Source organism: Rhipicephalus microplus, chromosome 6 (genome assembly GCF_043290135.1).
Source record: "Rhipicephalus microplus isolate Deutch F79 chromosome 6, USDA_Rmic, whole genome shotgun sequence".
Lineage (NCBI taxonomy): Eukaryota > Metazoa > Arthropoda > Arachnida > Ixodida > Ixodidae > Rhipicephalus > Rhipicephalus microplus.
The window spans coordinates 39989414-40016932 of NC_134705.1; the positions used below are offsets into that span (position 1 = coordinate 39989414).

A 27519-nucleotide genomic window follows, 5' to 3' on the forward strand; every position below is an offset into this window, starting at 1 on the left:
GATATACAGCTATTAAAAGAATTACAATTTGCATGGGTAATAAATGTGATAATAACGCACACAGTAATAGCTGTAAATGTAAGAGAACGCCGATATAAAAATGAAGATGAGTTATGATTGCGAGATGAGATGTTTAAGTTCTTTTTTAAAAGCAGCTAATGACAATTGTTTAGTGCTTAGTGGTACTGAATTCCAAAATTGGATAGCTGCAAATATGGTAGTATGCTTGCCGTAGTTAGTGCGTGCATGTGGTAGTGAAAAGTTGTTGTTTGAGGCAAACCTGGTAGGATTAGAGTTTAACAATTGAAATTTCTCTAAAACGTTGACTGTTATGGTACTGTTAAGACACTTAAATACAATAATCCCCAATTTATAATTAAATAAATTACACACTGTTAGTACAATATGTTGCTGAAAAAGTGGGGATGCGCAGGAGATCGGTGAACTGAATGTTAGGATGCGAATGGCTTGGTTTTGGAGACGTTGGAGTGGAAGGATATGAGATGGATAGGTATTCGCCCATGACGTGATACAGTACGTGATATGACTGTGGATGAAGGCGTAGTACAGTTTAAGCAAAGTCTGCAAATTGAAGAATGGTCGTGCTTTAATTAGTGTTCTGATACCATGAGCAATCCTCTGTCTTATAAGTGAAATGTGATGATGGTACTTGAGATGAGCATCTAGAACCACTCCCACTTAGTAGTACTAAGATGTCTGTGGCCGTTGATAGTAATAGCGGGTGTAGGTGAAAGAGGGTTATGACTAGAATGGAAGACAATGAACTGTGTTTTATTGGTATTAATAGTTAAACCATTAGCTGTGCACCAGTTCTGAATGTTATAGAAGTCAGAAGACAATTTATTAGTTAGCGCATCGATAGACTTGTCTTTAGTAACTATAGTTGTATCATCTGCGTACAAGAAAGGTTGACTGTGTGTTAAAACCGAGGTTAGATCATTAATATAGATTAGGAATAAAAGAGGGCCCAGTATGGATCCTTGCGGGACACCTTTGTCAATAGATTTAAAATAGATAGCGATGGAATGGAGAAAACTACCCCCTCGTTTTTGAAAGTGGTTTGGTGAGGGGCCCTTAAGCATTGACATGGCTCTGTAATACGACATCTACTTGCCTCGCAAAAGGTCTCGTTACTTTTCGAGCTCGGACCGATCATTTTTACCGTTTTCAGTAATCGAAATTTTCAACTCACACACCACAATGATTTGTCGAAAATGACCAGCAACGCATAGAGCAGCATTTCTACAACACAAGTTCCTTAACACTTTCGCGTTAAGATGTCGCACGTAATAGTAGCAGTCTAATCTGTTCAATACGTACTTTTTATTATATTTTTGAAGACTTCGTATATGAACTGCAGGTTGGCGTAGCGGTACGGCCAGAGACTAAAAAACCTGTTTTCGCCGCTGTGGAAGTAGTTCTCGTTGCAGATGGAGCTGTACGGGTCCGTGCAAAGCGTCTCCTTCGTTAAGTGTTGGTCGATGTACTGGGCTATATGGACAATTCAACAGAAGGTCAGTCAGTACCGTTGCTGAGAGATACTTGGTAATAAGCCAGTCGGCTCATTACGCCTTACGTGCTCTAAATATTTAAGAACCCCGTGCAAACTGATAAATAAAGGAAGGGTACGAACTTCCAACTGTTCGAATGCAATAAAAAAACTGGCATTCACTTCGAGATAAATGACACTCTGACGAAAAGAGAGCAACTGACGTGTTGCTGTTACAGTTCACTTATAGTTTGCTAACATGAAGGACCTCGAACAAATAATTCACGCGTGGCTGCATCCTTACTTGCAGCAATTGAAGATGCTTACCAGGTGAATGCGGGGCTCCCATCGACGTATACTTGGCAATGGGCAGGTAGGGAGACATATTCGAAAGGGTATTTACTGAAGTTTGTTGGCTAACAGCTACCACTGGTTCGAGCAGCAGTAACTTAGGACGGCACCATTCTCTAAACAATGTATACAGTCGTTAGTTTACGCATCATACTGTGCTGTGTTTTCTTTGTTTCGGTCATACCTGGCCGCACATCACAGCATCTAGGTGTACCAATTAGTCGCTGTTGTAGATAAGGACAAATAGAACGCCGTTAATTTCTACCAGCTATGTCTTTGTTTTCTCTCTGTCCCTTGTTTTCAGTCCCGCTGCTCGAAGCAGGGTGAGATGCATGCGCTACATCTTTACCTATGAAATGATTAACAGCAGCTTCTCAACTGCGATGTTAGTGCTCTAGTGCAGTTGAACACTCACAAGCTTAGCGCTCACCTTCTCACATGCTCCGCGCCCCCACCATATCTCCCGATTTGCGATAAGTCGTCATAACGTTTACGGCTCATAATACAGTACCACCACGTTCTGGTGATAGTTAACGACAAAGCATCAGAAGCGTTTTTTCAAATTCAACTATTTAATCATCGACACCTATGCCGTGATGAAAAAAAAAGAAACGTCATTCATGCCCACCGTTTCACGTTCGAATGAGTCGGCTCCGCACCCCGCGTCTCTCTGACGTCTAATCGGAGAGGCCCACTCGTCGGTTTCTGGCTTTTTGAGGGGCTGCAGAATGATCGCTACACGGATTTCGTGTTTTGAACTGTACTGTCATAACAATGTTAGGATGCGTACAAAGCTGGCACAGGTATAACCTCATACTCGTAACATAGCATCTTGGCATACAACCCCCATTCTTGATAGTAAATACTACGTAAATTCCCATATATATATATATATATATATATATATATATATATATATATATATATATATATATATATATATATATATATATATATATATCGATAGATAATCCCCGACACTTCATCAGCGTTCCGTAGGTACTGTCTGTACTTGTTGCGAGCTCCTTTATAAGAAGTTATTCGTACTGAAGAAATAAAGCTTTATTTGGATGCTGAACTAAATCTAAACTACCTGACAAAAGTAGTCATTTGTTTATGTGGCTCAAATTTTATTGCAGCTTGATTTCCTACCAATACTTTGTAGGTCCAATTTGGCAGAATACGTCTCAATCTAAAGTTTGATGCAACCAGCCTCCCAACAATTTATGCAACACGTGGACTGGCTTGCTGCTTCATACTTCATCACACTGACAAACTTTCTGCGCAGACACATGTTGCATACCAGGGAAGCAGGCCGCATCAGATCGATGGTGACAATCAGAAACTGAACTTTTTATTAAAGGTGATCGATGCTGTGCTGAAGACTGAGCAAAATCTTTCTGCGTGTGATAAGCTTCCGCTATGTCATGGTCTATTTGGTTTTTATTTAAAGGACTTTGGTACAAATAAACAAGGCCTCGCAGCAGCAAAATCTAGTGTTCGACCACACGGTGGTGCTCTTGAAAGCAGTGTAGAGGGTTCTTTGAGGCAAACTGTAAGACGGTGGCGTGCCCGAACCTAGTAAATTCTGCCACGCGATAAAGGCGTACAATTTTGGCATTAGCAATCAGATCCCTCAGCAGCTTCTGTCCATACTGCTCTATACATTCAAAATACAGCAGGAAAGGGAAGATAGACTCTTGCGATGAAAATCGCAAGTTTCTGTTCTAGCCTTGGGGAGGACAACGAAACGTCAGATTGACACAACATTTGTTTACTGATCTTTTATTGAATACTTTCTATTTAGTCACAGACTGCACTACCAGTCATATACAGTAGTACGCTAGGCGGGGCATGTACAATCAATGTTCAGAATTCCTAATACTTGTGCTTTAGCTCAAAAAAACGGAGATAATTCATAAAAATATTGCAAGTTATCAGAAGCCAGCCAGACATAAACACATAGTGGCAAACTTCGAAGAGGCTATCCTTGCCCGCGTCGAAATGCACATGCCTGCTAGTCAGTTTTCACATATTTGTCCACAGTCATAGAAGACTGATTCAGAGGTGCAAAGTTCAAAAATATATATGGTTCCTAATTTACTGACAATAACACTTGAAACAACTTCAACTCCGTTGAGGCACTTCATCTAAAATGCTTAAAAACCTTACAGCTCTACTTCAGTATCAGTAAAAGGGGGAATGATCTGTAAAACTTTAGCTTTCATAATGTGACAAGGCGTGAGGTATACACGCCAGTATGACCACACTTATTTCTTTACACTGTCTCGTATTGGGTCATGAATGTATGAATGAACAACTAGTTAAATAGTTTATTCATTATAACTTCCCTTTGCATTGAGTGTCTCAACAATGTATAACACAAAGTCACCATGTTAACTCTTCAGCTCCTCGCTCTTTAGGCAAAAGTGTGTTTGGAAGTAAATAAACAAAGAGCCACCTACCTTCAGGAAGACATATGATGCTGTGATTAGGCTGTATGCATTCTGGTGGATATGTGATGACAAGCGCAGAGGACTCTGAAAAAGAATAAAAATCACACAACAATCAGGTCGCAGCTTTCAATAACTGATTTATTTATTAGCTCCTGTAACTTATATTGAAGCAGACCCCGCCCACTCAGCAAACCTAGCTTATTGATTACTTGTTACTTTGTACACGATTTATTTGTAATTTACTGCGCTTGAAGCGGCTCATGTATGCTCTCTCTTGTGGCCACCCGAGCAGATCAGAACGGACACAGTAAATTGACACAGCTGCTGACCCAAAACCGTGGGTTAGGTCACTCCCGCGTGGTCACATTTCGGTGGAGCTTGGTGTACTTACATTTAGGTGCAGGTTAATGATTCCAAGGGGCTCAAAAAGTTTTCCACTATGGCGTGCCTCATAGTAGTATCGCGGTTCTAGCTCGTAAAGCTCCGGACATCTATGGCGTGCCTTTTATTCATACCATGGTTTTGGCTCGAAACAAAACACCCGACATTATTATTATACAGCTAAAAAAATTACATTGGTTAACTTTTATTAGCAAACATCCGCCTACACAAGTACCCCTACATCACTTCTAAGATGTCATAAGCAGCTCGGTAAGCCGGTAAAGATCTGTAGCAACGTTCATTTGAAGCTCTCGCTGTCACTCGCTATGCCTTCAACGACCCTATTGGCGTCAGCGTGGCCTGCTAGTTAACATTTGGTGCACAGTGATGACTCGAGCGTAGGAAGGCGGTAGGTATGTGCGTAAAAGAAGCTGATGCTGCTCTTATGAATTGTCAATAGTGTTCACATACAGCCTTATTGTGAAAACATACAATGATTGAAGTTTATGATGTCGCATTGACACTCCGTTTTGCAGGTTCCGGTGCAAAACGTGGAATTCAGCATTGCCGGATTCAGCTAATGAAAGTGTCACTCTATGATTACTAGCTAATTATCAGCGCTAACGGACTGTGTTCCTTGTCAGCTTCCCGTTTTAAAGCAACTGCTGCTACACGGACACGAATAGTTAAGAACAGCGTTTAGCATATAGACTCCTGCCCTGCGTATACACCACACAGTATATATAATATAGGCACTCAACAACGCCCGATGTTTTTTTTTTTAACTGCAGCTTTATTCAGGCAAAGCAAGTGGACTTTAGTCCCTGTTTCATAAGTGAAGGTGTCGCCATCTCCAAGCATATGCTGTACCTGAAACGGTTGGCCATACAAGGAGTGATTTTCGTGCTATTGAAAAAATACCTGGCACGTTCTCTGCTGTAAAGCGAAGCACAAAAGCTGTCATGTTAGTAAGGACACTGGACGTTCACGTTCTAAAACCGCAATATTATTCTGAAAGATGCCGCTGTTTATACTATCTGATGTTCTTTAACATATACTGATATCGCACAGAACAAGGCCCCCTACTATTTCGCCTCGGTCGACATGCGACCACCACGGTTGGGATTCCACGACCTTCGGGAGAGCTGCCGAACCCCGTAGCCACTCATCCGAAGTGGCAGACCAAAAGTTTACCGATTAAGTTTACCAAGCTTAGAACGTCATAGATATACAGAAGGAACATTTTCAATTATTCAATTTAACTAGCACCTTCGTATACTGAATGATAAACAAGTTATTTCGGGTAAGCTGCTCTACCACTACATAGATGTGCACACTTCCTGGATGTCACTGACATTGTTACGCTGTTTCAAGATCTTTGTCAACGCATGTTTTAAACCACGCTATGTAAACTGTGCTATGTGCGGCGAAAGCACGATATTTGCAAGGGCAGTAGGTGGATGAGACAAACGTATTCGACGCAGCTGAGGGCATTACGAGGCAATGCAAAAATCTATAAAACACGTACCTGTCGTAGTCCCGTTTTGAGTAGACCCTTTCTCGTTATCTGAAAGTTTTACCGAGATCAAACACCCTATTAGGCATTGTACGTAAAGCGCATGAATATTCAAGAGATTTTGTGGTTCATCGAGAGCATATCACAATCTATAGAAGGAAAAAAGCAGTAATATTTACTCCTAATGTGTTTTACACACTACGAAGTAGAAAAGAGCAGCTGGAACAGTTTACAACGTCCGCAAAGGTTAGTACGCTTCTCCGATCGCCAAACGGTACTATAATAGAATCCGTAAACATTCTGACATGTAATTATAACCACATTCACGCAAAAAAAGACAGTTGCTCAAATAAGTACGGTACGTGGACGAAGTATGTCTGCAAAGATCCTCCGTTGTACGTTTCATGCATCGAGAAAAATTGAGTTAGCTAATACTGCGCCCGGCGGCGCGACCATATTGTGTTCGCCGCCTGGGCTGTTTCCGCTTGATGCGACAGATGGCACTCACGGAGGTTGGGTCTAAGATGGAGGACCACAGAGGGGTCACAGAGGGTGGACCACAGTGGGCGAAAAAAACAACCACAGCCGTTGGAGCAGAACCACAAAAACAACCAGCGTCGTTGGTGCAAGCACGTCGTGAAAGGTCGTGCAAGGTCGAGAAAGTCTGTTGGTGCAGAAGCAGCGCGCAACAACAGATAAGTTTTCCTTTATTTCTTTGTGTTTGTGAACACTATTATATTTTTCTATCCTAATCAGTAACTTGCGTTGCGAGTGCTCTAGGTGTGGGACACGGGCAACGTTGCAGTGACGTTGACCACGTGAGTGGGGTAGCCGGCTGTTTTTAAGAAATTCGGGGCGCCTGGTTAGTTGTCAAGCAGCTAGAGCCGAACCTGGTGGGAGTCTACTAGCGAAATTGAACACGTGTGTATGCGGGCTGGGCGGCAGCTTCTAACAGTTGTTGAGGTAGGAGAGTTAGCGGAGGTGGCTGGATAGCGGGATTAGGGTTGAGCTTAAGACTGTCGGGCGCTTCGTCCGATCGTCGGGCGGGCGATTGCTAAGGAGGCTAGAAAAACCGCGGGCGAGGGTGATCTGGTGCAGTGCGAAGAATGCAAGCGCTTGTGCTACTTGTACGAGACAAAATTCTTGAGTTAGGCCGACGCGCAGAAGGCGTGCTTCGTGTGCAGGCTGTGCGAGGCACTGAAGGCGGCCGTGCAGCGCATGGAGACTAGCATCAAGGGGCTTCAGGGGCAGCTTAGGGCGGAACGGGAGCAGAGGATAGAGCTCCAAAAACAGCTCGGAGCGTCGCGTGAGCGCGAGGAGGCTACCGCCAGGCTATTAGAGCAAATGAAGGGTGACCTTCAAAAAGAAAGGGAAGGGCGGACCGAGCTCGAGCAGCGGCTAAAGGAGCTAATGGCGCCTTGCCCTGGCCCTGAGCGCTGTGAGACGGGAGGCGTGGGTAGCGGAGAACGCGACAGGCGAGAAGGAACAGGCGAGAAGGGAGGTCAGGGGGCCGCAGTGTCTGGCCACAGCGCGGAGGCTCCGAGAGCATACAGCTCGGTGGCGTGGCGGTCTTCGAGCAGGGCAGGAACACAGGACAAACAGCAGAGAGAGGAACAGGTGAAGCAAACAGGGGCGCCATCACAAACAGGAAGCCGGCCAGTGGAGCGTAGAAGGATCCTGGTGGTGGGGGACTCTAACGTGGCCAGGGTTAGGGATGGCATCTTCAAGACAGTGAAGGAAGATGAGAGAGTCAGGGAAGAGCATGGTGGATTCACTGGCCAAAGCTAAGGAGGTTGTAGAAAACAGCATGGAGGGAAAAAATCTCGTCATTATTCATGCTGGGCTCAATGATGTGCTGAAGGGCAAGGATTGGAAACTTCAGAGACAGAGGATGGCAGGCGTAAGCTCCGAGAATCGTCTGGGAGTGTGCATGTGACCATATGCACAGTCCCAGAGGTCTGGTGGTAGTCTCGCGGGATTGAAAGGAGGGTAGTGGAGGCCAACTGTGGAATCAAGGGTATGGGCTGGCAACTCGGATATAGTGTAATGGTAGTGAACCAAGACGTGTACGAGCCCGGCGCTCGCCCTTTTGCACAGGATCGCATTCACTACATTGGTGCGATGGGAAGGAGGTCGGTAATAGAATGGGTCGTCAAGGCACAGCATTTTTAGGGGGACCCAGAGCCCTGAGGCCACCAGTGTAGCCAAAGACGGTTCTAAAGGGGCACAAATATTCAAGCCACACGGAGTCCATGGGAGAAGCAATCGACATAAGCACAAGGGCCCAGCTAAGTCAGACATAGGCTATATAAACATGCAGGGTGGCAGGAATAGGTTAAAGTAGGAAGAGATAGAAGAGCAGTTGAGGCAGCAGAGGCTGATGGTATATAGGGTTGTGGAGACACATCTCCGGGACATGGAGCTACCACCTTGCAATCCGGACTACGTATGGGAATATTGCAATAAAACAGAAGGCTGCAAAAGGGGGGGGGTGGAATTGGTGCATTCATACATAAAAGCATGAGTTGGCAAAGAGTCAAGCAGGGATGCATGAAACATTTCTGGTTAAGAGAAAAAGTAGCTGGGCATATGAAACTCCTTGGTTTGGTGTATTTGTAGACGGGAGCAAAGGCCAGAGAGCAAAACCAGGCAATGGTGGAGTGCATATCAAACGACAGTGAGGAATTATGAGGAGAGTGCGAAATAAATAAACTAGGAGATATGAATGCCCACATAGAAGATAAATTTGGGTATACCGCCCCAACAGGCAAAATGATCATGGGTAGTGTGAAAGGCATGATTCGATCCTTGGCAACAGTACTGAGAAGTGTGAAGGGCAAAAAACATGGGAGGTGGGAAAGCTGCAGTCAACGATAGATTACGCACTGATGTCTCATAGGATGTATGATAAGCTCAGGGGAATGCACATAGATGAAGGTGGCTCCAGAAGTCTGGGTAGTGGTCACAAACGTATCAAGCTAAGTTTTAGGAGAGCAGCGAAAGTGGGAAGGGGACAAGATGATAAACTACAGGAAAATTTTCATTCAGAAAGGCAAATAGAAATCACTACTAAACAAATTGAGAAAGTAATCACTGAGGAAAATAAAACAGTGTGGACATACACAAATCTAATTAGACTGTTTGGGCTAGAGCTTGCTAAAGCGCGTCACAAGTCACCCCGGAGAAGAAGACACAAGTCCAACAGTTGGTGGGATGAGAAAGAGAGCCATACCAAAACATCAGGAAGCCTCTGGGGAACACAGACATGCTAAGCAGCGGGTTGAACCGACACAAGGTGTTGAAAGAAGATGGGAAATCTTTCTAAGCTGTAGAAGAGAAGAATCCCTTCTGATCAATGGAAAGATTTGAAGAAAGGGGGCTCAGTGGCTGGTAGAAGTACATAAAATGAACAGAAAGGCAGCTGCGAAATTTTGGAACCATCTAAATTCCCTGAGAAATGAAACAAGCCGAGAGCAGAGGTTTATAACTACAGCTTAAGGTGCTAGGCTAAAAGGGGACGAAGCTATTGAATATATAAGAACAAGGGTGACAGAAAAATTTCAACAAAAAAGTGCCGTATGCACCACTATAGACAAGCCCCGCCGCGGTGGTATAGTGGCTAAGCTACTCGGCTGCTGACCCGCAGGTCACCGGATCAAATCGCGGCTGCGGCGGCTGCGTTTCCGATAGGGGCGGTAATGTTCTAGGCCCGTGTGCTCAGATTTGGGTGCACGGTAAAAAACCCCAGGTGGTCGAAATTTCCGGAGCCCTCCACTACGGCGTCTCTCATAATCATATGGTGGTTTTGGGACGTGAAACCACACATATCAATCAACCACTATAGACAAGAATGGATCAAGTGGCGCAACAGCTACAATTACAAATCGAGAGTGGGAAAGGGTTGTGAAGAGGGTTCCAAGTAGTACATCAACAGGCTTAGATGGCATTCCAATTATGCTGATAAACACATTGGGTCCGAAGTCTAAACAGACTTTGAGAGAGGCAGTGAGTAGAACAATAATCGATGGTCAAGTCCCTGATGGAGAGAAACTTAGCAGGATGAGCATAATATATAAAGAATAGGGGCACAACGCTGACATAAACAGCTACCGTCCTATAACAGTGACACCAGTGGTCTACAGGGTTGCGATGCAGGTTATAAAGCAAAGACTGCAGGCATGGATAGAGGATGAGGGGGTGCTGGGGAAACTGCAGAATGGGTTTCGGAAACACAGGAGGTTGGAATACAATCTGTTCTCACTGACCCAGTGCATTGAAATAGCAGAAAAGGAACTCAGGCTAGCATTTTTGGATATCAAGGGAGCGTACGATAGCGTGTTTCAAGAGTACTTGTGGGGAATATTGCACACACTAGGTGTGGAAGATGGAGTCACTAATCTTTTAAAGGAAATCTATAAAGGTAAAAAGGTAGTTACAAAGTGGGAAAAACAGGTATCCAAGCCCACAGAGGTGAAACGGGGGCTTAGGCATGGATGTCCTCAGTCACCTTTGTTATTCGTGACTTACCTAAGGTTTAGAGGCAAAACCAGAGAGTAGTCGGCTTGGCTTCAACCTCGCTTTTGTCAAACAAGAAAAACTCATTGATCTATCACTACCAGCATTAATGTACGCAGATGATATAGTGATAATGGCCGACAACAAGGACGATATGCAGAGATCGATGGACATCTGCGGTAATAAGGGAGATAGGTTAGATTTCAGATTCAGTAAGAAAAAATCAGCAGTCAATATTTATAAAGACAATGAAGGTAGTGTGCTTAGAATAAAGGAGGTCACGCTAGAGATAACAGATAAATACAAATATCTGGTCGTATGTATAAGCAATGGGACCGAGTACCTAAGGGAACACAAAATATATGTGACGACTAAAGGTAACAGGAATGCAGCAGTGATGAAAAATAGGTCACTGTGGAATTACAAGAGGAATATGAAAAGGGGTCATGGTTCCTGGGCTGGCGTTCGGCAATGCGGTTTTGTGCATGAGATCAGAAGTTCAAGTAAGATTAGAAATTAAGCAACGTGGAATGAGTAGGCTTCCCGTGAGCAGGAGCTCACGGGAATACGCCAAACCAGGGAGTACAAGGTAATATGGGATGGACATCATTTGAGGGCAGGGAAGCTAGCAGCAAGATAAAATTCCATAAGCGATTTAGAGGAATGGTGGAGGAGCGTTGGGCTAGGAAGGTTTTCAGCTTGTACATGAAGAATGTCGTTACAAAATGGAGGAAGCGAATCAGGAAATGGACTGGTAAATACTTAACAGCAGGTGGCCAAACCAAGAAAAACTATCAGTTAAGAAGAAAGTGAAAGAAACAGAGACTGACATGTGCAGAATTGGCATGATTAAGAAGTCCGCACTAGAGATCTATCGAACTTTTAAGCAGGAAATCGCCAAGGAAAGGATCTATGATAACACTCGGGGTAGTTCTCTACTGTTTGAGGCCAGGATGGGGTATTCCGAACCAAGATATATCGGGCCCACTTACGAAGGGGTAGACACGGTATGCAGTGAGGAGGAGGGAACTGCCGAACACTTGATAATGTTCTGTGAAGGGCTTCACCTCATAAATCGTGATAATGGCGCAGAGTTTTTTAAAGCACTGGTGTTTAGGGACAGAGAGGGCAAAATAGACTTTAAGCGGGTAGAATTAACTAGAAGAAGGTTATCTGATTTGTGGCTAAAGTCAAGGCACGAGTGAAAATTAAACCCTTCACTGCAAAGTACCAGTCCTCAACCTCACTATTTAAAGGGGAAAAAGGATAAAACTAGTGGCTAGTTCACTAAGTATTACGGCTAGGTGGCGTTAGCCGCCGCCCGGTCTAAAGGGTACAGCCACATCCATCCATCCATCCATCTGACTGTTCTATTTGCGGACCATCAAGACGATATGCAGCGGTTCATAGTTACATGTGGAAGGAAAGGCGAGGCTCAAGGACTATGATTTAGAGCAACAAAATGTGGATTGATGTTTTTTTCAACAATGACAAAGACTAGGGGCTCTCAATACAGTGCGAACATATATCGAGGGTAACGAGTACAAGTACCTCAGAGTATGGGTAAGTGAGAAAGATAAATATATGGAGGTAGAGTAAAAACAATGGCATGAAACGTAATTAGCAATGCTGCAATAATGAAGTACGTAGCGTTATTGGGGTATAATATGTACGAAGTGCTTCGAGTTCTGTGGAAAGGCGTAATGGTTGCAGGGCTTACATTTGGGAACGCAGTGGTGTGCGTGAAGTCAATCAGAAATGTGAAGGTGCAATCGAGATTGAATATTGCCGCGAAGCCTATTGCGGATAGTGTTGCGCATGCCGATACCGCCGGCACGCGGGCTTATCGTGGCCCAAGACGCACTGCGATTCATTTGCGAAGATAGTGGCCCTCACGTAGACCATTCGTTGATTACGAGATAGCCCCAGATTCTACGACGACTGTTATACCTGCGTTTGGGGGGGGGGCGTATCTCGAATGGTGGACGCGCCTTGCAACCCAGTGGGGCATTGTGTTCCCCGATTGATTTCATTTTGATTGATATGTGGGGTTTAACGTCAAAAACCACCATATGATTATGAGAGACGCCGTAGTGAAGGGCTCCGGAAATTTCGACCACCTGGGGTTCTTTAACGTGCACCCAAATCTGAGCACGCGGGCCTACAACATTTCCGCCTCCATCGGGCATTCTGTTCGCCGACGACCGTCGAACACGCTGTTTGCCACCCGCTAAGGCGATGTACATACTTTCCTTTAGTGGGCGCAAGTCCACCAAATAAACGAATTTCCTTCTATTTCTACGAACCTCCCGGTGTCCTGTCTTCAGGCTCCTCTCACTCTTACGAGACATCTGGTGGAGGTGCGGGGTATGCACAAGAACCACTTTAAAACAGCCACTGCAGAGAACGAGGACGCTGAAGACACGGACACTCGAAGCAGCCGCCGCCTCCGAAACCTGCCACCTGAGCTGGGACTGCTACCGGACCCCACGCGACCGCGAAAGGACGCTTCCACAGCCACTATGAGCACCCCGCAATCACCCACCCCTGTCATTCTGCAGCAGCCGCGGGTGCCTCCAACTTTCCATGGTTATGCCACTGAAGACTCAGAAGAATTGGCTCGACCAATTCGAGCGCATGGCTACCACAAACAGGTGGGATGAAGAATTGAAGCTGCAATACGTTTACTTTTCCCTGGACGGCCCCGCCAAAACGTGGTATGAAAACCATGAAACCACACTCACCACCTGGGAATTTCTGAAGAATGAAGTTCTCAGGACCTTCCCCAGCATCATGCGAAAAGAAAGGGCCCAGCTGCTGCTTTAATCGAGGACCTAACAGCCGAATGAGACCCTAAACGTGTACGTCGAATAAATGAAGCGTCTTTTTCGGCAGGCGGACCAACACATGACCGATGACAAAAAGGCCGCATACCTGATGCGAGGGGTGAAGGAGTTGCTTTTCGCCGGTCTCATAAGAAACCCCCCTAAAACAGTCGCCGAATTTACTGAAGAAGCGCACACCTTAGAAAAGACCCTGGACGCCCGTTTCAGCTCAGCTCGCTCTACTCGGAACCGATCCGAGGTGGGCTAACCACCAACGATCTGCGGGAAGCTATTGGAGAAGTGGTTAAAGAAGAACTACGTTGATTGCTACCTTCTACCCCCCCCCGAGCCCCCCCCCCCCCAAGCAGCATCTCTCTTGGACATAGTGCGTGATGAAGTCCATCAGGCGCTTGGCTCTTCATCAGCGACGACTAGAACAGAGGTTGAAGCAATGAATTACGCCGATGCAATGAACACTAGGCCACCCCGACGAAACGAACCCAGTCCTCGACGGTACGCTGCAGCCCTAAGTACCCGTCCGCCCTTCCCTGCCCAACCTACACACGGAGACGCCCTAGCCCAAGAAAAAGCGACACCTGGAGAACTCCCGACGACCGTCCCCTGTGCTTTCACTGCGGTGAGGCCGGCCACATTCTTCGACACTGCCCCTACAGGCGGATGGGACTGCATGGCTTCTCATCTCGGGCACCATGGCCACGCCCTGGACAACGACCTCCGGCAATCGAAGACTACTTGCGCCATACAGAGTACTTGTCCAGCCGTTCTCCATCTCCGCCATCCCCACGCTTCGCGTCTCCGAACCACAGCAACAACGAACGAAGAAGGTCCCCAAGCCCCCCGTAGGAGAAACTAAAGCCAGCAACCTTTGGAGGTGAGGTTGCTTGAAGAGAAAAAGCTGAAGACCCTCCACCGACGACCATATATGACGACAGCACATCATCTACGACGACGACAACACACAACAATCCAAGCCACGAGACGAAGCAAAACGAAGCTATAAGACGAAGCCGCGACCCGAACCCAAAATCAGCGCGCACCTCCAGCCCACGTGTCACCAATTTTGAAGTATCTATCGACGGCCACTTGGTAACTGCCTTCATTGACACAGAGGCTGACTACTCGGTCATCAGCGGGCCATTGACAGCCCAACTAAAGAAGGTTAAGATGGCTTGGGACGGCCCGCAGATCCGCACAGCGGGAGGTCACCTCCTCACCCAATCAGGGCGATGTACTGCAAGGGTAACATTCGATGGTCACACACACCTTGCGACTTTCTTGGTGCTCCCACAGTGCTCCCGTGACGTCATTCTCGGTATGGACTTCTTGACTCAACATCACGCGGTTATCGACCTTGCGTCCAGATCCATCAAATTTTCCTCGGATGAAGCCATAAATTCATACTCGACACCACATAATTGCGCAGCCCTCCGCGTGCTCGAAAATGACGTGAGCGTCCCACCCCGATCAACCACCCTGGTCACCGTAACCACTGGTACTGCCGAAAATGCCCGTGGCGTCGTCGAATGTAACATACAGCTTTTGCTTGGCCGTGATATCGCAATCGCAAAAGGCATTGCGGACTTCCGGAATGGAGAGGGCCCAGTGCTGCTAACAAATTTCGGCCAAAGGCACGACCAAAGGTCGTGCCTTTGGTCGTGCTTTTGGTCGTGCCAGGTCGTGCCTTTGGCCAAGTCGTGCCAAAGGCACGACCATTGGCTTTCTCGATGAAATTGCGGAAGTCAGTGACACCCCCGCCCTTTCGAATCCAGCGACCATCACCCCACAGACCCACAACTCGCAGCTGCCATTCGACATTAACCCTTCCTTGCCTCAATGCACGCAGAAACTGCTCCAGAACCTTCTTCGACGTTATGATGACTGTTTCACCACTTCTTCACAGGTCCGCTCAACTTCTCTCGCAAAGCATCGAATCATAACACCAGAAGACATCTGCCCTCTCCATCAAAGCCCTTATCGTGTGTCGGCACGTGAACGCCAGGCCAACCGAGAGCAAGTTGAAGAAATGTTACACGATGATGCAATTCAGCCATCGAAAAGCCCATGGGCAGCACCGCTCGTCCTTGTCAAAAAGAAAGACGGAAGTCTTCGGTTTTGCGTCGATTACCGACGGTCTAATAGTGTAACCAAGAAGGACGTGTACCCTTTACCAAGGATCAACGATACCCTAGATCGTCTTAGTGATGCAAGGTACTTCTCGTCTATTTATCTGAAGACAGGGTATTGGCGAATTCATGTTGATGAAAGAGACCGAGAAAAGACCGCCATCATCATGCCGGACGGGTTGTATGAGTTCAAAGTGATGCCATTTGGACTTTCTTCCGCTGCAGCAACCTTCCAGCGTTTAATGGGTAGAGTACTGGCAGGCCTCAAGTGGCGAATATGTCTCGTATACCTGAACGATGTGGTCGTCTTTGCCTCCAACTTTAGCGACCACATGAAAAGGCTCCGGACGGTACTGGACGCAATTAAGCCATCAGGGCTGACACTGAAGCAAGAAAAATGCTATTTTGCCTATGAAGAACTATAGTTCCTCTTTCGTTATATAAGCAAAGATGGCGTAAGACCAGATCCCAAGAAGACAGCCGCTATCGCACAGTTTTCTCAGCCGCAAGATAAGAGAGCTGTGCACCGATTCTTAGGAGTGTGCGCCTATTACCGCGGTTTGTCAAGAACTTCTCACACATTGCTGACCCTTTGCCACAGCTCACCAAGTCGGACGCCCCTGTCAAATGGAAAGCTGCGCAACATTAGGCATTCAAAGAACTTCAACAACGTTTACAGTCGCCGCCGATGCTGGGTCACTTTCATGAAAATGCCAAAACGTGGATACATACAGACGCCAGCAGCATTGGCTTAGGTGCCATTCTCGTTCAGAAGCACGAGGGCTGCGAGAACGTCATCACGTATGCAAGCCGCTCATGGTCGAAAGCGGAAGTGAACTATTCCACGCCTGAGAAGCAGTGTCTTGCGATAGTATGGGCTACCTCGAAATTCCGCGCATACTTGTATGGCAGACCCTTCTAAATTGTAACGGTTCATCATGCGTTGTGCTGGTCGACCGGTTCGAAACACCCTTCTGGCCGCCTCGCTCGTTGGAGCCTACGGCTTCAGGAGTTCGACGTGAAGGTGGTCTACACGTCTGGTCGTAGGCACTCCGACGCAGACTGCCTCTCAAGAGCCCATGTCGGCACAACCCCAAGTCATGAAGACGACGATGCCTTTCTTGGGCTTATCAGAAGAAGTACCTTTGCATTACAGCAGCGCTCAGACCCGATCCTACAACGGTTGGTCAACTACATCGAAGGAAAGGTTTCCATACCGCCTGCACTGTTCAAGCGTGGGTTATCCTCCTCCAGTGTGCAAAACGGGGTGGTCGTTAAAAAAACTTTCGCACCGAATAAGGCAGCTTACATTCTTGTCGTCTCAAGCAGCCTCCGAGAAGAAATTTTACAAGCGTTGCATGACGAACCCACTGCCAGCAACCTCGGTTTTACACAAACACTCCGCAGAATTAAAGAGCGGTACTACTGGCCCTACCTCTCCTCAGATGTTGCGCGGTACGCCAAGAGTTGCCGTGTTTGTCAGCGCCGGAACAGAACTCCAACAAAACCAGCTGGATTGATCAAGCCAATTGAACACCCATCGATACCATTCCAACAGATTGGTATGAACCTGCTTCGACCTTTCCCCACGTCAACATGCGGTAACAAGTGGACCATAAGGGCCAATGATTACCTCACCCGATACGCTGAAGCTAAGGCCCTATCAAACGGCACACCCGTAGAAGTTGCCAAATTTTTTTGCCGAATCCATTCTCCTCTGGCATGGCGCACCTGAGGTACTAATAACAGACAGGGGAACGGTGTTTACGGCTGATCTCACTCAGGCAACCTTAAATTACAGTCATACAGATCACCGAAGAACAACTGCGTATCATCGGCAGACACACGGTCTCACGGAACGCTTGAACAAAACCATTGCCGATATGCTCGCTATGTTTGTGGAAACAGAACACAAGACCCGGAACACTTTTCTGCCTTACGGGGTCTTCGCCTACAACAACACGGTGCAGCAGATCACTAAAATGACACCGTTTATTTTCGTCCACGTCAGCGATGCCGTTACTACCCTGGCTGCCTAATGTCACTGATGAAAAGGACCTAGACGTGGCCGCCTACCTTCAGCGCGCAGAAGCCCGGCAGCTTGACCGTCTGCGCATAAAAGACCAACAGCAAAACGACGCAAGACGCTACAACCTGCGGAGACGCGATTTAACGTACAGGCCAGGTGACAGAGTCTGGGTTTGGATGCCCATTCACCGCCGCGCATTAAGCGAAAAACTCCTGCGCCGTTATTTCGGCCCATATAAAGCCATCCGTCAAGTGGGTGAAGTGGACTATGAAGTGGTCTCTGATGGGGCTAGCTCATCCCAACGACGCCGCGCACGACAAGAAGTGGTACACGCCACCGTTTAAAGCCCTATCATGCGCGCTAAAGGACGCTCCCTGTTTGCATCTCTTGTTTTGTTTATGTGCGCGTGATTCACGCTTATTGACCATTTACCTTCGCATAGGCTGTCCTTTTGTTTTCGTTTTATTTTACACAAAGCATCGGGTTGATGCTTACGTTGAGGAGGGGAGCAATGCCGCGAAGCCTATTGCGGATATAGCATTGCGCATTCCGATACCACCGGCACGCGGCCTTATCGGGGCCCAAGACGCCCCACGATGCATCTGCGAAGATAGTGGCCCGCACGTCGACCATTCGTTGATTACGAGATAGCCCCAGATTCTACAACGGCTGTTATACCTGCGTTTGGGGGGGGGGGGGCGTATCTCGGATGGTGGACGCGCCTTGCAACCCAGTGGGGCATTTTGTTCCCCGACGGCCGTCGAACACGCTGTTCGCCACCCGCTAAGCCGACGTGTATACTTTCTTTTTGTGGACGCAAGTCCACCAAATAAAAGGATTCCCTTCTATTTCTACGAGCCTCCCGGTCCCCTGTCTTCAGGCTACTCTCACTCTTACGTGACAATATAAAAGCACTGTTGGACGCTTCTCATTGGGCACTCACGTGAAAATGACCAGTGAGGCTGTAAAGGCGGATGTGGGATGGGCAGGCTTTCAAGTAAGGGAAGCTCAGAGCAAAATGACTTTTTAAGAGATGCTTAGGAAAATAGAGAGCAGATGGGCAGAAAAGGTTATCAGGTACTTGTATGGGAAGATCGTGGACACAAAGTGGATAAAAGGAACTAGGAATTTCACCATTAAATATACCGCTATAAGTGTGGGTGACATGACAACAAAAAGCGTTTAACAAAAATTCAGAGAGGCGTAGAGGATCTATTGGGTGATAGCGATGGAAAAGAATCCGGCTCTCAGTAACAGATAGGGCAGCAACAAAATAAGCTTGGAGAGGTTTTATGATAATTCAATGGGAAGCGCGTTACTGTTCGAAGTGAGGTCGGGTTGCCTTAGAACGCGTAGTCATAACGCGAGATTCAGTAAAAAAGAACAATGTACGTGCTGTGGGGGAGTTGAGGAAACTGTGGAACATGTTCTGCTCGAATGCGGTGATGTCCAACTAGTTATACGTGGGGGTACAATACTACACGAGACTTCTGGTTTCAGGGACAAACTTGGAAAACTGACCACGTCCGTGATAGAAGCAAGTAAGAGAGGCTAAGAGGATTGGTGGCAGAAAAGTAGAGATAAAGGACAAAAACTGTGCGAAAATTGGGCCATTTTGTCTGAAGAGGCAGAGAACTAGAACACAAATTTATAGAACTTCATTGTTATAATAGGATGAATTTATTCAAAGTATATAAGGCATTAGGCCGACATAAAAAAAAGATTTCCTTTCGTTTTTTTATTCTTGTGCACCTGGTGGCACAAATGCCACCGCCCCGTTATAAAGAGGACGCTCATAACATCCATCCATCAAGGCGCCCAATGGAGAGTGACTACGATCCGCGTGTAGAGGGTTATTGCTGCGGAGCTTCGCTTGTTTATTATGCTCAAAGCACACATGTACATGGATTTCAATAAATTAGTACACTGTGACTGCCATAACGAAATTAATTTCCTAGTTTCATATGCGGGTTATTTGCCAATAGTGTTTTTGTCATATAGATACTCTGGCAGCAGCAAGCGTTGGCCTGGAAAGCAGTCGCATTTTGACGCGACAGCACTGAAAAGCGTCTTTCGCTAAAATTTTCGAGTCGGCTTGGTGGTGTCGGCATCGGCATCTTTGGTTCGTAACAAAAAAAAGCGCCATTCTACGCGAGAAAAAATTTCAGGTGTTCGCAATAAGGATACCAGCCCAAGAAAAAAGGCACGCAAGCTATTAGGAAAGCGATAGTCTGCGTGCGTTTGTGCGGGAATGTGAGTACATGTGTGCCTACGTGCGTGTGTTAGAGTGCGCACATATGGCTGTCACGTTGTATTTGTTTAGCAAAATGAACGAAAAACTTCGTCAGAACACTTTCACCTAATGTATGAACACGCTTTCTATTAATAAGTTAAGCGACACACTATCCTTGCGAGTCTTGCGGTTTGCGTCACGCAGATCACACCATTTCGACCTCTGAAAATGTAAGCAGTGGGAAATGAAACGAAAAACTTCATTAGGTTCCGAAGGTCGACCCTCGGTTAACCCGTACCACACCGGGCTAGTTGTCGGGATTGTCCGGCTCGTTCCATCAGCCATACTTTGCGTTATTATATTAAGCCACACGGACGTCCACATGAGGACGTGCTTATTAGATTGGAAGCGAGTGCGCTACATAATGGCTGGGGCACGCCGGTGACTAGCGGCGGTCACACGACCATTTGCAAACGGTCACAGACAGTTGCGAACAGTCGCAAACGGTCGCAAACTGGCTGCTCTGGCTAGTCGCTTCCTGACCAATTTTTCAGTCGCGCGACTGCAGTCGCAAAAGTGTGCAACCAATCAGCGATGGTCAATTTTTGTTTGTTTTTGTTTTCGTTTTTTCGTTGCGCTGGCTTTCTGCCGACAGGTAAAACGAGTGCCTTCCGCTGGGTCTGTGGCACCATGGCCACCACGGAACACTTGGCTTGGAGATGGCGGGGCGCAGCAGTTTAAGCAAAGTGTCGGAATTTACGTGGCGGCATTCGCAAGAAGCTACACACCGTCAAAGTAACGAGCGAATGAATTGTGCACTATCTTTCCCCTTTACTCAGAATCGCTTTTTTTTTTGTCTTGAACTTGACTGGTCGCCGCATTCAATTCAGCACGTTTGGAACGCGTTTGCGCTTCATGCCTTGGCAATGAAGACACCGCGTTCGGGACTCGTTTGTGCTGCATTGCAGGCTTTGGCAAGCCAAGTAAACTCAAGAGCGTTTCTGAATACGTGCGACTCTCGGAAATACTACTCGTCATCTAAGCGCAGCTTGGGAGCTAGGTGGCTTGCATTGCCGGCAAACTCTCACGATCCTAGGGACGGTCACGCCCACCAGCGGCTTTTTTTTTTTTTTAATGCGAAGCATTTCTTAGCGAACTTCGGCGACATTAAGCGTATCTATCTATCTATCTATCTATCTATCTATCTATCTATCTATCTATCTATCTATCTATCTGTCTGTCTGTCTGTCTGTCTGTCTGTCTGTCTGTCTGTCTGTCTGTCTGTCTGTCTGTCTGTCTGTCTGTCTGTACCAAACTTGGTATGGCATAACATGATTGTATGAAGAACGTATTTCACTAATCATAACATGAAAATCAGGAATTGCATGCCATGGATGTCATGATTTACATGTCATAGCCCTACAGCTCTTGTGTTGGTTTTGTTCACATGCCATGTTCCAAACTGGTGTGGTATGGCTTGATTGCATGGCGAACACAAGCGGCAGACCATATCATGAAAATCATGACATGCGTGTCATGTAACAGCATGACTACAAGCCACGCTCATGATGTGCTTGTGGCCGTTTCCCTAGCGTCACATGAACTTTCCCTAGCGTTTCCATACCGTCACATGTACTGTCGCCTGTGTCCGCTATGCAATCATATCATACCATATCAGTTTTGCAACATGCCATGTGAACGAAACCACCGCAAGAGCTGCAGCACCACGAAATGTAAATCATGACATTCATGACATACATGTCATGATTTTCATGTTATGACTACTCAAATATGCTCTTCATACAGCCATGTTATGCCATAACAAGTTTGATATTGATACCATTATCGAAACGGCTAGGAGAGGTAAATGTCGTAGGTGGATAGATAGATAGATAGATAGATAGATAGATAGATAGATAGATAGATAGATAGATAGATAGATAGATAGATAGATAGATAGATAGATAGATAGATAGATAGATAGATAGATAGATAGATAGATAGATAGATAGATAGATAGATAGATAGATAGATAGATAGATAGATAGATAGATAGATAGATAGATAGATAGATAGATAGATAGATAGATAGATAGATAGATAGATAGATAGATAGATAGATAGATAGATAGATAGATAGATAGATAGATAGATAGATAGATAGATAGATAGATAGATAGATAGATAGATAGATAGATAGATAGATAGATAGATAGATAGATAGATAGATAGATAGATAGATAGATAGATAGATAGATAGATAGATAGATAGATAGATAGATAGATAGATAGATAGATAGATAGATAGATAGATAGATAGATAGATAGATAGATAGATAGATAGATACGCTCAAAGTCGCCGAAGCTCGCTAAGAAATGCTTCGCATTTAAAAATGCAGTGGCCCGAGCCGAGATTCGGTCCCTGTACATGTGGGTCAGCAGCCGAGTACACCGCAGCGGGGCACTCGAGTACCGCTACACCGATTTTCACTTCAAACCACCGTTCTTCCAGCACCCGCGTCGACGCTCGTTTCAACCGGGTGAACGCCGTGCACACCAATGCTGCTTCCCACATCATTAAGTTGACCATTGGGAAAATGGTTCATAACTTTTTTGCTGTAGCTTGCCCTGTGGGGATACATTTTCATACAACTGTCGAAGTAATCTGTGAAACGTAAATGGAGATGAGCGAATGCTTACACCAGTGCCCAACTACACTTTAACTGCGCGCATTAGTGTTCAGATGAGTACCATGTTTTTTCGCCATGATTTTTTAAGTTTAACGTAGCTTTATAATCGCTAGCAGATCATCTGGTTCCGCTCAGAACGCCGCAGTACACAGTTTATGAAACGAACAAAGCATTTGGGAATTGATTTGTGTCGTCGCCGTAGTCAAAAACCTGTGTGTGATCACTGCGTAGGATAACAAATGTACGACGGATGAGCCCAAGCTTCCGCGTTGAAGGAACACAAAGAAAAATGGAAATAAATGTCTAGCACATCTCGAAGCACTTCGCGAGCAGCCGTCACTGGCGAAACGCCGAAAGTGCGTCCCTTTTTGATAACGATGCTCTCATTTTAAGGGTAAAGCTTCTTACGTCGTGGGTCGTATGTCCAGTGACGTCGCAGTCATCGTGGTCGTCGTAGTAGGCAGTTGCATTGCATTGCATGTCAATGGCGTCATGGCATATACACGCGGTGAATAATGATGAGTGGGGTGAGGCCTCCGTGCGTCCTTCCATGCGTGCATGCGTCCGTGCGTGCGTCTGTGCGTGCGTTTGTTTGTCGATCAGTGCATGGCACCACTCGTCATCATTCACCTCGTGGACGTGCTGTGGGTCAATTAGTAATTACAGTCCGGCTGCCACGAAAAAAAGTGTGGTTGTCATAAAACCATAAAGCTGTCCCAGCTATCGTCGCAAAACGAAAAGTCGACAAATGACGTGCTGTCGAAAAAAAACACTAGAGGCAGGTTCTTGAGGCAAAGAACACACATGTCATGCGGGTCTTTGTGCCATGCAGTTTTCAAATGACACGCATTTTGATTCTGGGCAGAAAGTTTTTTTATTACCCATCAGCTTTGACATTCCCTTTCCTTGCTGCAGATTATAGAATGTACCAGCATCCAAGCGGAAGCACAAGGAGGTGTATGAAAAAACGGGCACAAGGACAGCCAGCCCATATAATAAAATATTGTCAGAGAAGGCCTGTGATCTAGTAAGGCCATTTCGAAGGAACTTGCGCCTCGCATGTCTCAGCTGCGAGCCTTTTGTGCTTTAGATAGTTATTGTGGCAGCCAAACACAGCGCTGTGATAGTCTGTCGACCAGGCCTCGTCCGATATTTTGATTTTCAGCACCACAAATGCTTTAGCGCTTCAATAAACGAGAGGAAACACTTTGACCTTTCACGCACCACAAATGCAAAACGCGGCAATCCCCACACACCAGCGGTGGTGGTCGAACGGTGGGTGGAGAGGAAGAGAGAAGAGAATGTACCGGTTCGAAACTACGCTCCTCTTCTCCGTGAAAACGGTCTGCATTGCTAAACATGTCTTACATTTCTGATGAAAAAAGTCGCAGCGCATTCATGAGGTGAATGATGACGAGCGGGCCGAAGCACAAACAGACGGACGCACAGACGAACGGGTGCACGAACGATCGGACGGACGCACAGATGGACGCATGGACAGACGGACGGATGTATGGAAGCGCGGACCGACTGAGAGATGCTTCGCCCCACTCATCATTATTCACTCCGTGGATATGTTGTGACACCGTTTTTCTTGATTTACAATGCAATGCAACTGACTACAACGAGCGACACGGGACATACGACCCACGGCGTAAGGAGCTTGTTCGTTAAAATGAAGTTTCTAACTTTCTCCCACTATTTACCACACCCCTCAGCACATGTCTTCGGTTCATACTTGAGCCGTTCTGAAGTGCCGGATGTCTGTTTCTTACGTGAGCGTCTAACACGTCTAAAGTGCGGTCTAACCACGCACTTTGCTTTCATACTATTAAAGCATTGCGATGACGTTTTCCACACTCAATTTTTCAGCGGTCCCACATTTGTTAACGCACGAACTAAGTTGGGATAGATTATTCCAACTCGTGTGCCCACTCGTGGAATTATGGAGTTTCAAAAGTAAGTAAATCAGGAAGGGTGCATTGAGCAATGGCTTTCTACATAGTGCAGAATAATCCCGTTAGTTATAACATAACCGAGGTCCACCTTCCGTTAGTTCAAGAAGATTAAAAAAAATCATTCATATTCAATAGTTTCTGCAACTGCGAATGCTTGTGAGCATAATGTGTAGAATACACACAATGCAGCCTTTTGCGGTCCTAGTTTATTCACAAATTTGCAGACCCGCAAAAAGTCAATGCAGTTGACAGGGAAGAAGAACAAAAAAAGGATTTCGATTTCAAGTGATCATAGGCAGGTGCATTAGGTAACGTGTGAATTTTTTTTTTCGTTTTTCGTAGTAACAATAGTCTCGCATGCCCCCTTTATATCTAATATACACCGCTGCCTTACCCGTTAATTTTGCGCACATTTATTTTGGTTTGTGTTGCGCAAGTTCTTACTGGGAATTTTTTTTAATTTCCCACTTTTCTCTTCTCCCAAATCGTAAACATTTGATGTTTCGTGATGTAAGAGTATTTTCGCGTTTTTTTTCTACTTTAGACTCAACAGCCTGTTTTTTGTTGTTTTTTTTGATGCTGCTAATAACGCAAGACCCATTTCGTCAACTACAAGGGCAGGCTTACAGTGCAGCTTGATTCGCCAATTGAAACGAGACTATTGAAGAACGTAACCGTACAAGACGAGGGTGCCTAATTCCGCTTGCCCTTCTGTCGCTGTACGACTATTTTAATTTTCATGCTGTAAACCAATGCGTGGTACTCCTTTACATGGCCTGCATTGTGATCTACTAGAACAATTTCCGCTAAGTGCCAGAATAATGTTGTCTTCCATTGTGCTTTCAATTATTCGCATACAGACGAAAAAAGTGAACAGTTGCTTGCTCGACCGGCCTCTCGGTCACGTACTTGATCGCTTTATATTCAATGACAAATGCAGATACTCCGCATTTTTATGCTGACTTTCATATATTTGGTGTCAATAAATATTTCTGAGCGGTGCGCCCTTTTCGCACAAATGACGAAAGGTGTAGTTTGATGAAACGACATTACCGCCTTGACAGCTTCGCAGTTTCAAACATATACCTAAGATATTTTTTAACTCTTCTAGCACGTTGATGAACCGAGGTAACCACCTTTTCTACATTTTTTTTTTCTCTTGAAGCACGTGAGCCGCACGTGTCGAATTCGGATCGCGCACATTTTGAAGCATTTGGCAATCTGAAAAAAAGATACAACTTCGATTGGGCTCAAATGTGACATGGCAGCCAAATGGGGCAGCCATGTAACATGTTACCTTTGCTTTCTTCCAGTGGCCGTCATCTTCATGGTGCGCTGGACGGTCGACCCGAGGTATTTTTATAAAAAAATCTGTATGTGCTGTTCCTACCATATTGATAGTGCAGGACAGCATGTTGCACGAGCAGCTAACACTAAGGACTCTTGACTGAAATGGTTCAGCTGTACTTTCACCGAAAGTGACCAGCAGCCCCTTATTGCATATATTGGTCACCTCAGGTGACCATCTCATATTTTTTTATTGAAATGGCAAATTTTCAGGTTTCTTGCGAGGCAATCATTTTTTGCAGAAGATTTCGCCATTTGTTTTTTTTTTTTCAATTAAACTTTGTTTCCTGCCAAAAAGGATGTTCTGTGCATGAAAGAATTAAAGTGATCGAGAGGTTTGGAAGATGACCTTACAGAGCTAGCTTCATACGTGATTATTAACTTTTTGATGCAATGAATGCATTCGTTGTGAGCTGCCATTCACTTGAATGTTGTCGATAAAACTCATCTTGCGAAGCGACGGCAATCGCGGGCTACAAGTTCATTGCCAAGCCTCACCTGGCAGCTCGATGCGATCGAGAATGAGCTTGGACGAGATGATCAGGTAGACGAGGGCAAACATGACGACCACTATGAACATCACGAGGTCTCGAGTTTCCTTGCTGCGTGTATTCAGATAAGTAGGCACACAAAAGGAACCGGCACTTTGTTGCTCCCTAAGATTCTAGAGTATTCTAAGATGACTGAATGCTAGACGAGCTAGTAACAGATAACTACAAAAACTGTGATAGAAAGAACGAAACAAGAACTCAGAAGGCACACGCACAAGCGCAGACTAGCAACAACTTTATTGAAGGAAACACAAATATAAATGGGAAAAAATTACCTAAAGACTAGAGGTTGCAAGTTGGATAACCTATCTCAAGTTTGTGCACTGCGATCGAAGGCCTCGTGACACACGTATCATCATACTTGTGAATAAGAAAAACCTCAGCAACTTATCTTGCTGTCTTATCTCTGTGCCGGGAAAACACCTTTGTTTCGCGAAGTGAAGGGTGACACTTCCATTCTCAGCAATGTAGGCACAGATTCGACGAAGGCCTTGAATTACAGTTATTTAAACACCTCCCGGGTAGCATTACACGGTTACTCAAACACGTCCCGGTTTGCTTGATAAAGCACCTAAACACTTCCCGGGTGCGCATCTATTGCCGAGCAAGGAGTAACGGGACTTACAAGCGTTTTCCGAGCTTCTTGCGGATTATTCGCAACAGAGTTGGAAAAACCGCTTGACTGCAAGAAAAAAAAAGAAGCGTTCAACCACCTTTTGAGGCACTGACAACACTGCGTTATAGTGATCCTTCATCCCTACCATGAATTAAAAGGAGCACAGTGACATAGAATAAGCGAAGTGCGTCGAATAAACACTCACAATTATATAGTCGAAGTCGAAAATGTTTTTTTTTTACTTTCAAGTATAACTATATCTATAGACTTTTGTGGGTGTTCTTACTTGCTCAACACAATTTCCGCGTTCACAGCACTTGAAAACGAGAACAAAACCACTCGCTTGAATTGTGCTACAGGAACCTTTTAATATGCAGGCAACCTTCACAGGTTAGTT

The 27519-nt window shown here is 45.8% G+C and overlaps 1 protein-coding gene across 2 annotated transcripts; it reads right to left on the reverse strand.

Moving 5' to 3' along the window:
- Positions 1-1322: 1322 nt before the first annotated feature.
- On the reverse strand, positions 1323-26663 carry LOC142764756 (uncharacterized). Of its 2 annotated transcripts, XM_075865279.1 has the most exons (4): positions 26454-26663; positions 6227-6265; positions 4327-4401; positions 1323-1512 (listed from the first exon to the last, which is right to left on the reverse strand). In XM_075865279.1, the coding sequence occupies exons 1-4, from the start codon at positions 26533-26535 to the stop codon at positions 1331-1333; spliced, it is 378 nt and encodes a 125-aa protein (XP_075721394.1). In that variant the 5' UTR covers positions 26536-26663; the 3' UTR covers positions 1323-1330. The 2 variants fall into 2 exon arrangements, with proteins under 2 accessions (XP_075721394.1, XP_075721395.1); XM_075865280.1 differs by lacking the exon at positions 6227-6265.
- Between the last annotated feature and the right edge of the window lie 856 nt (positions 26664-27519).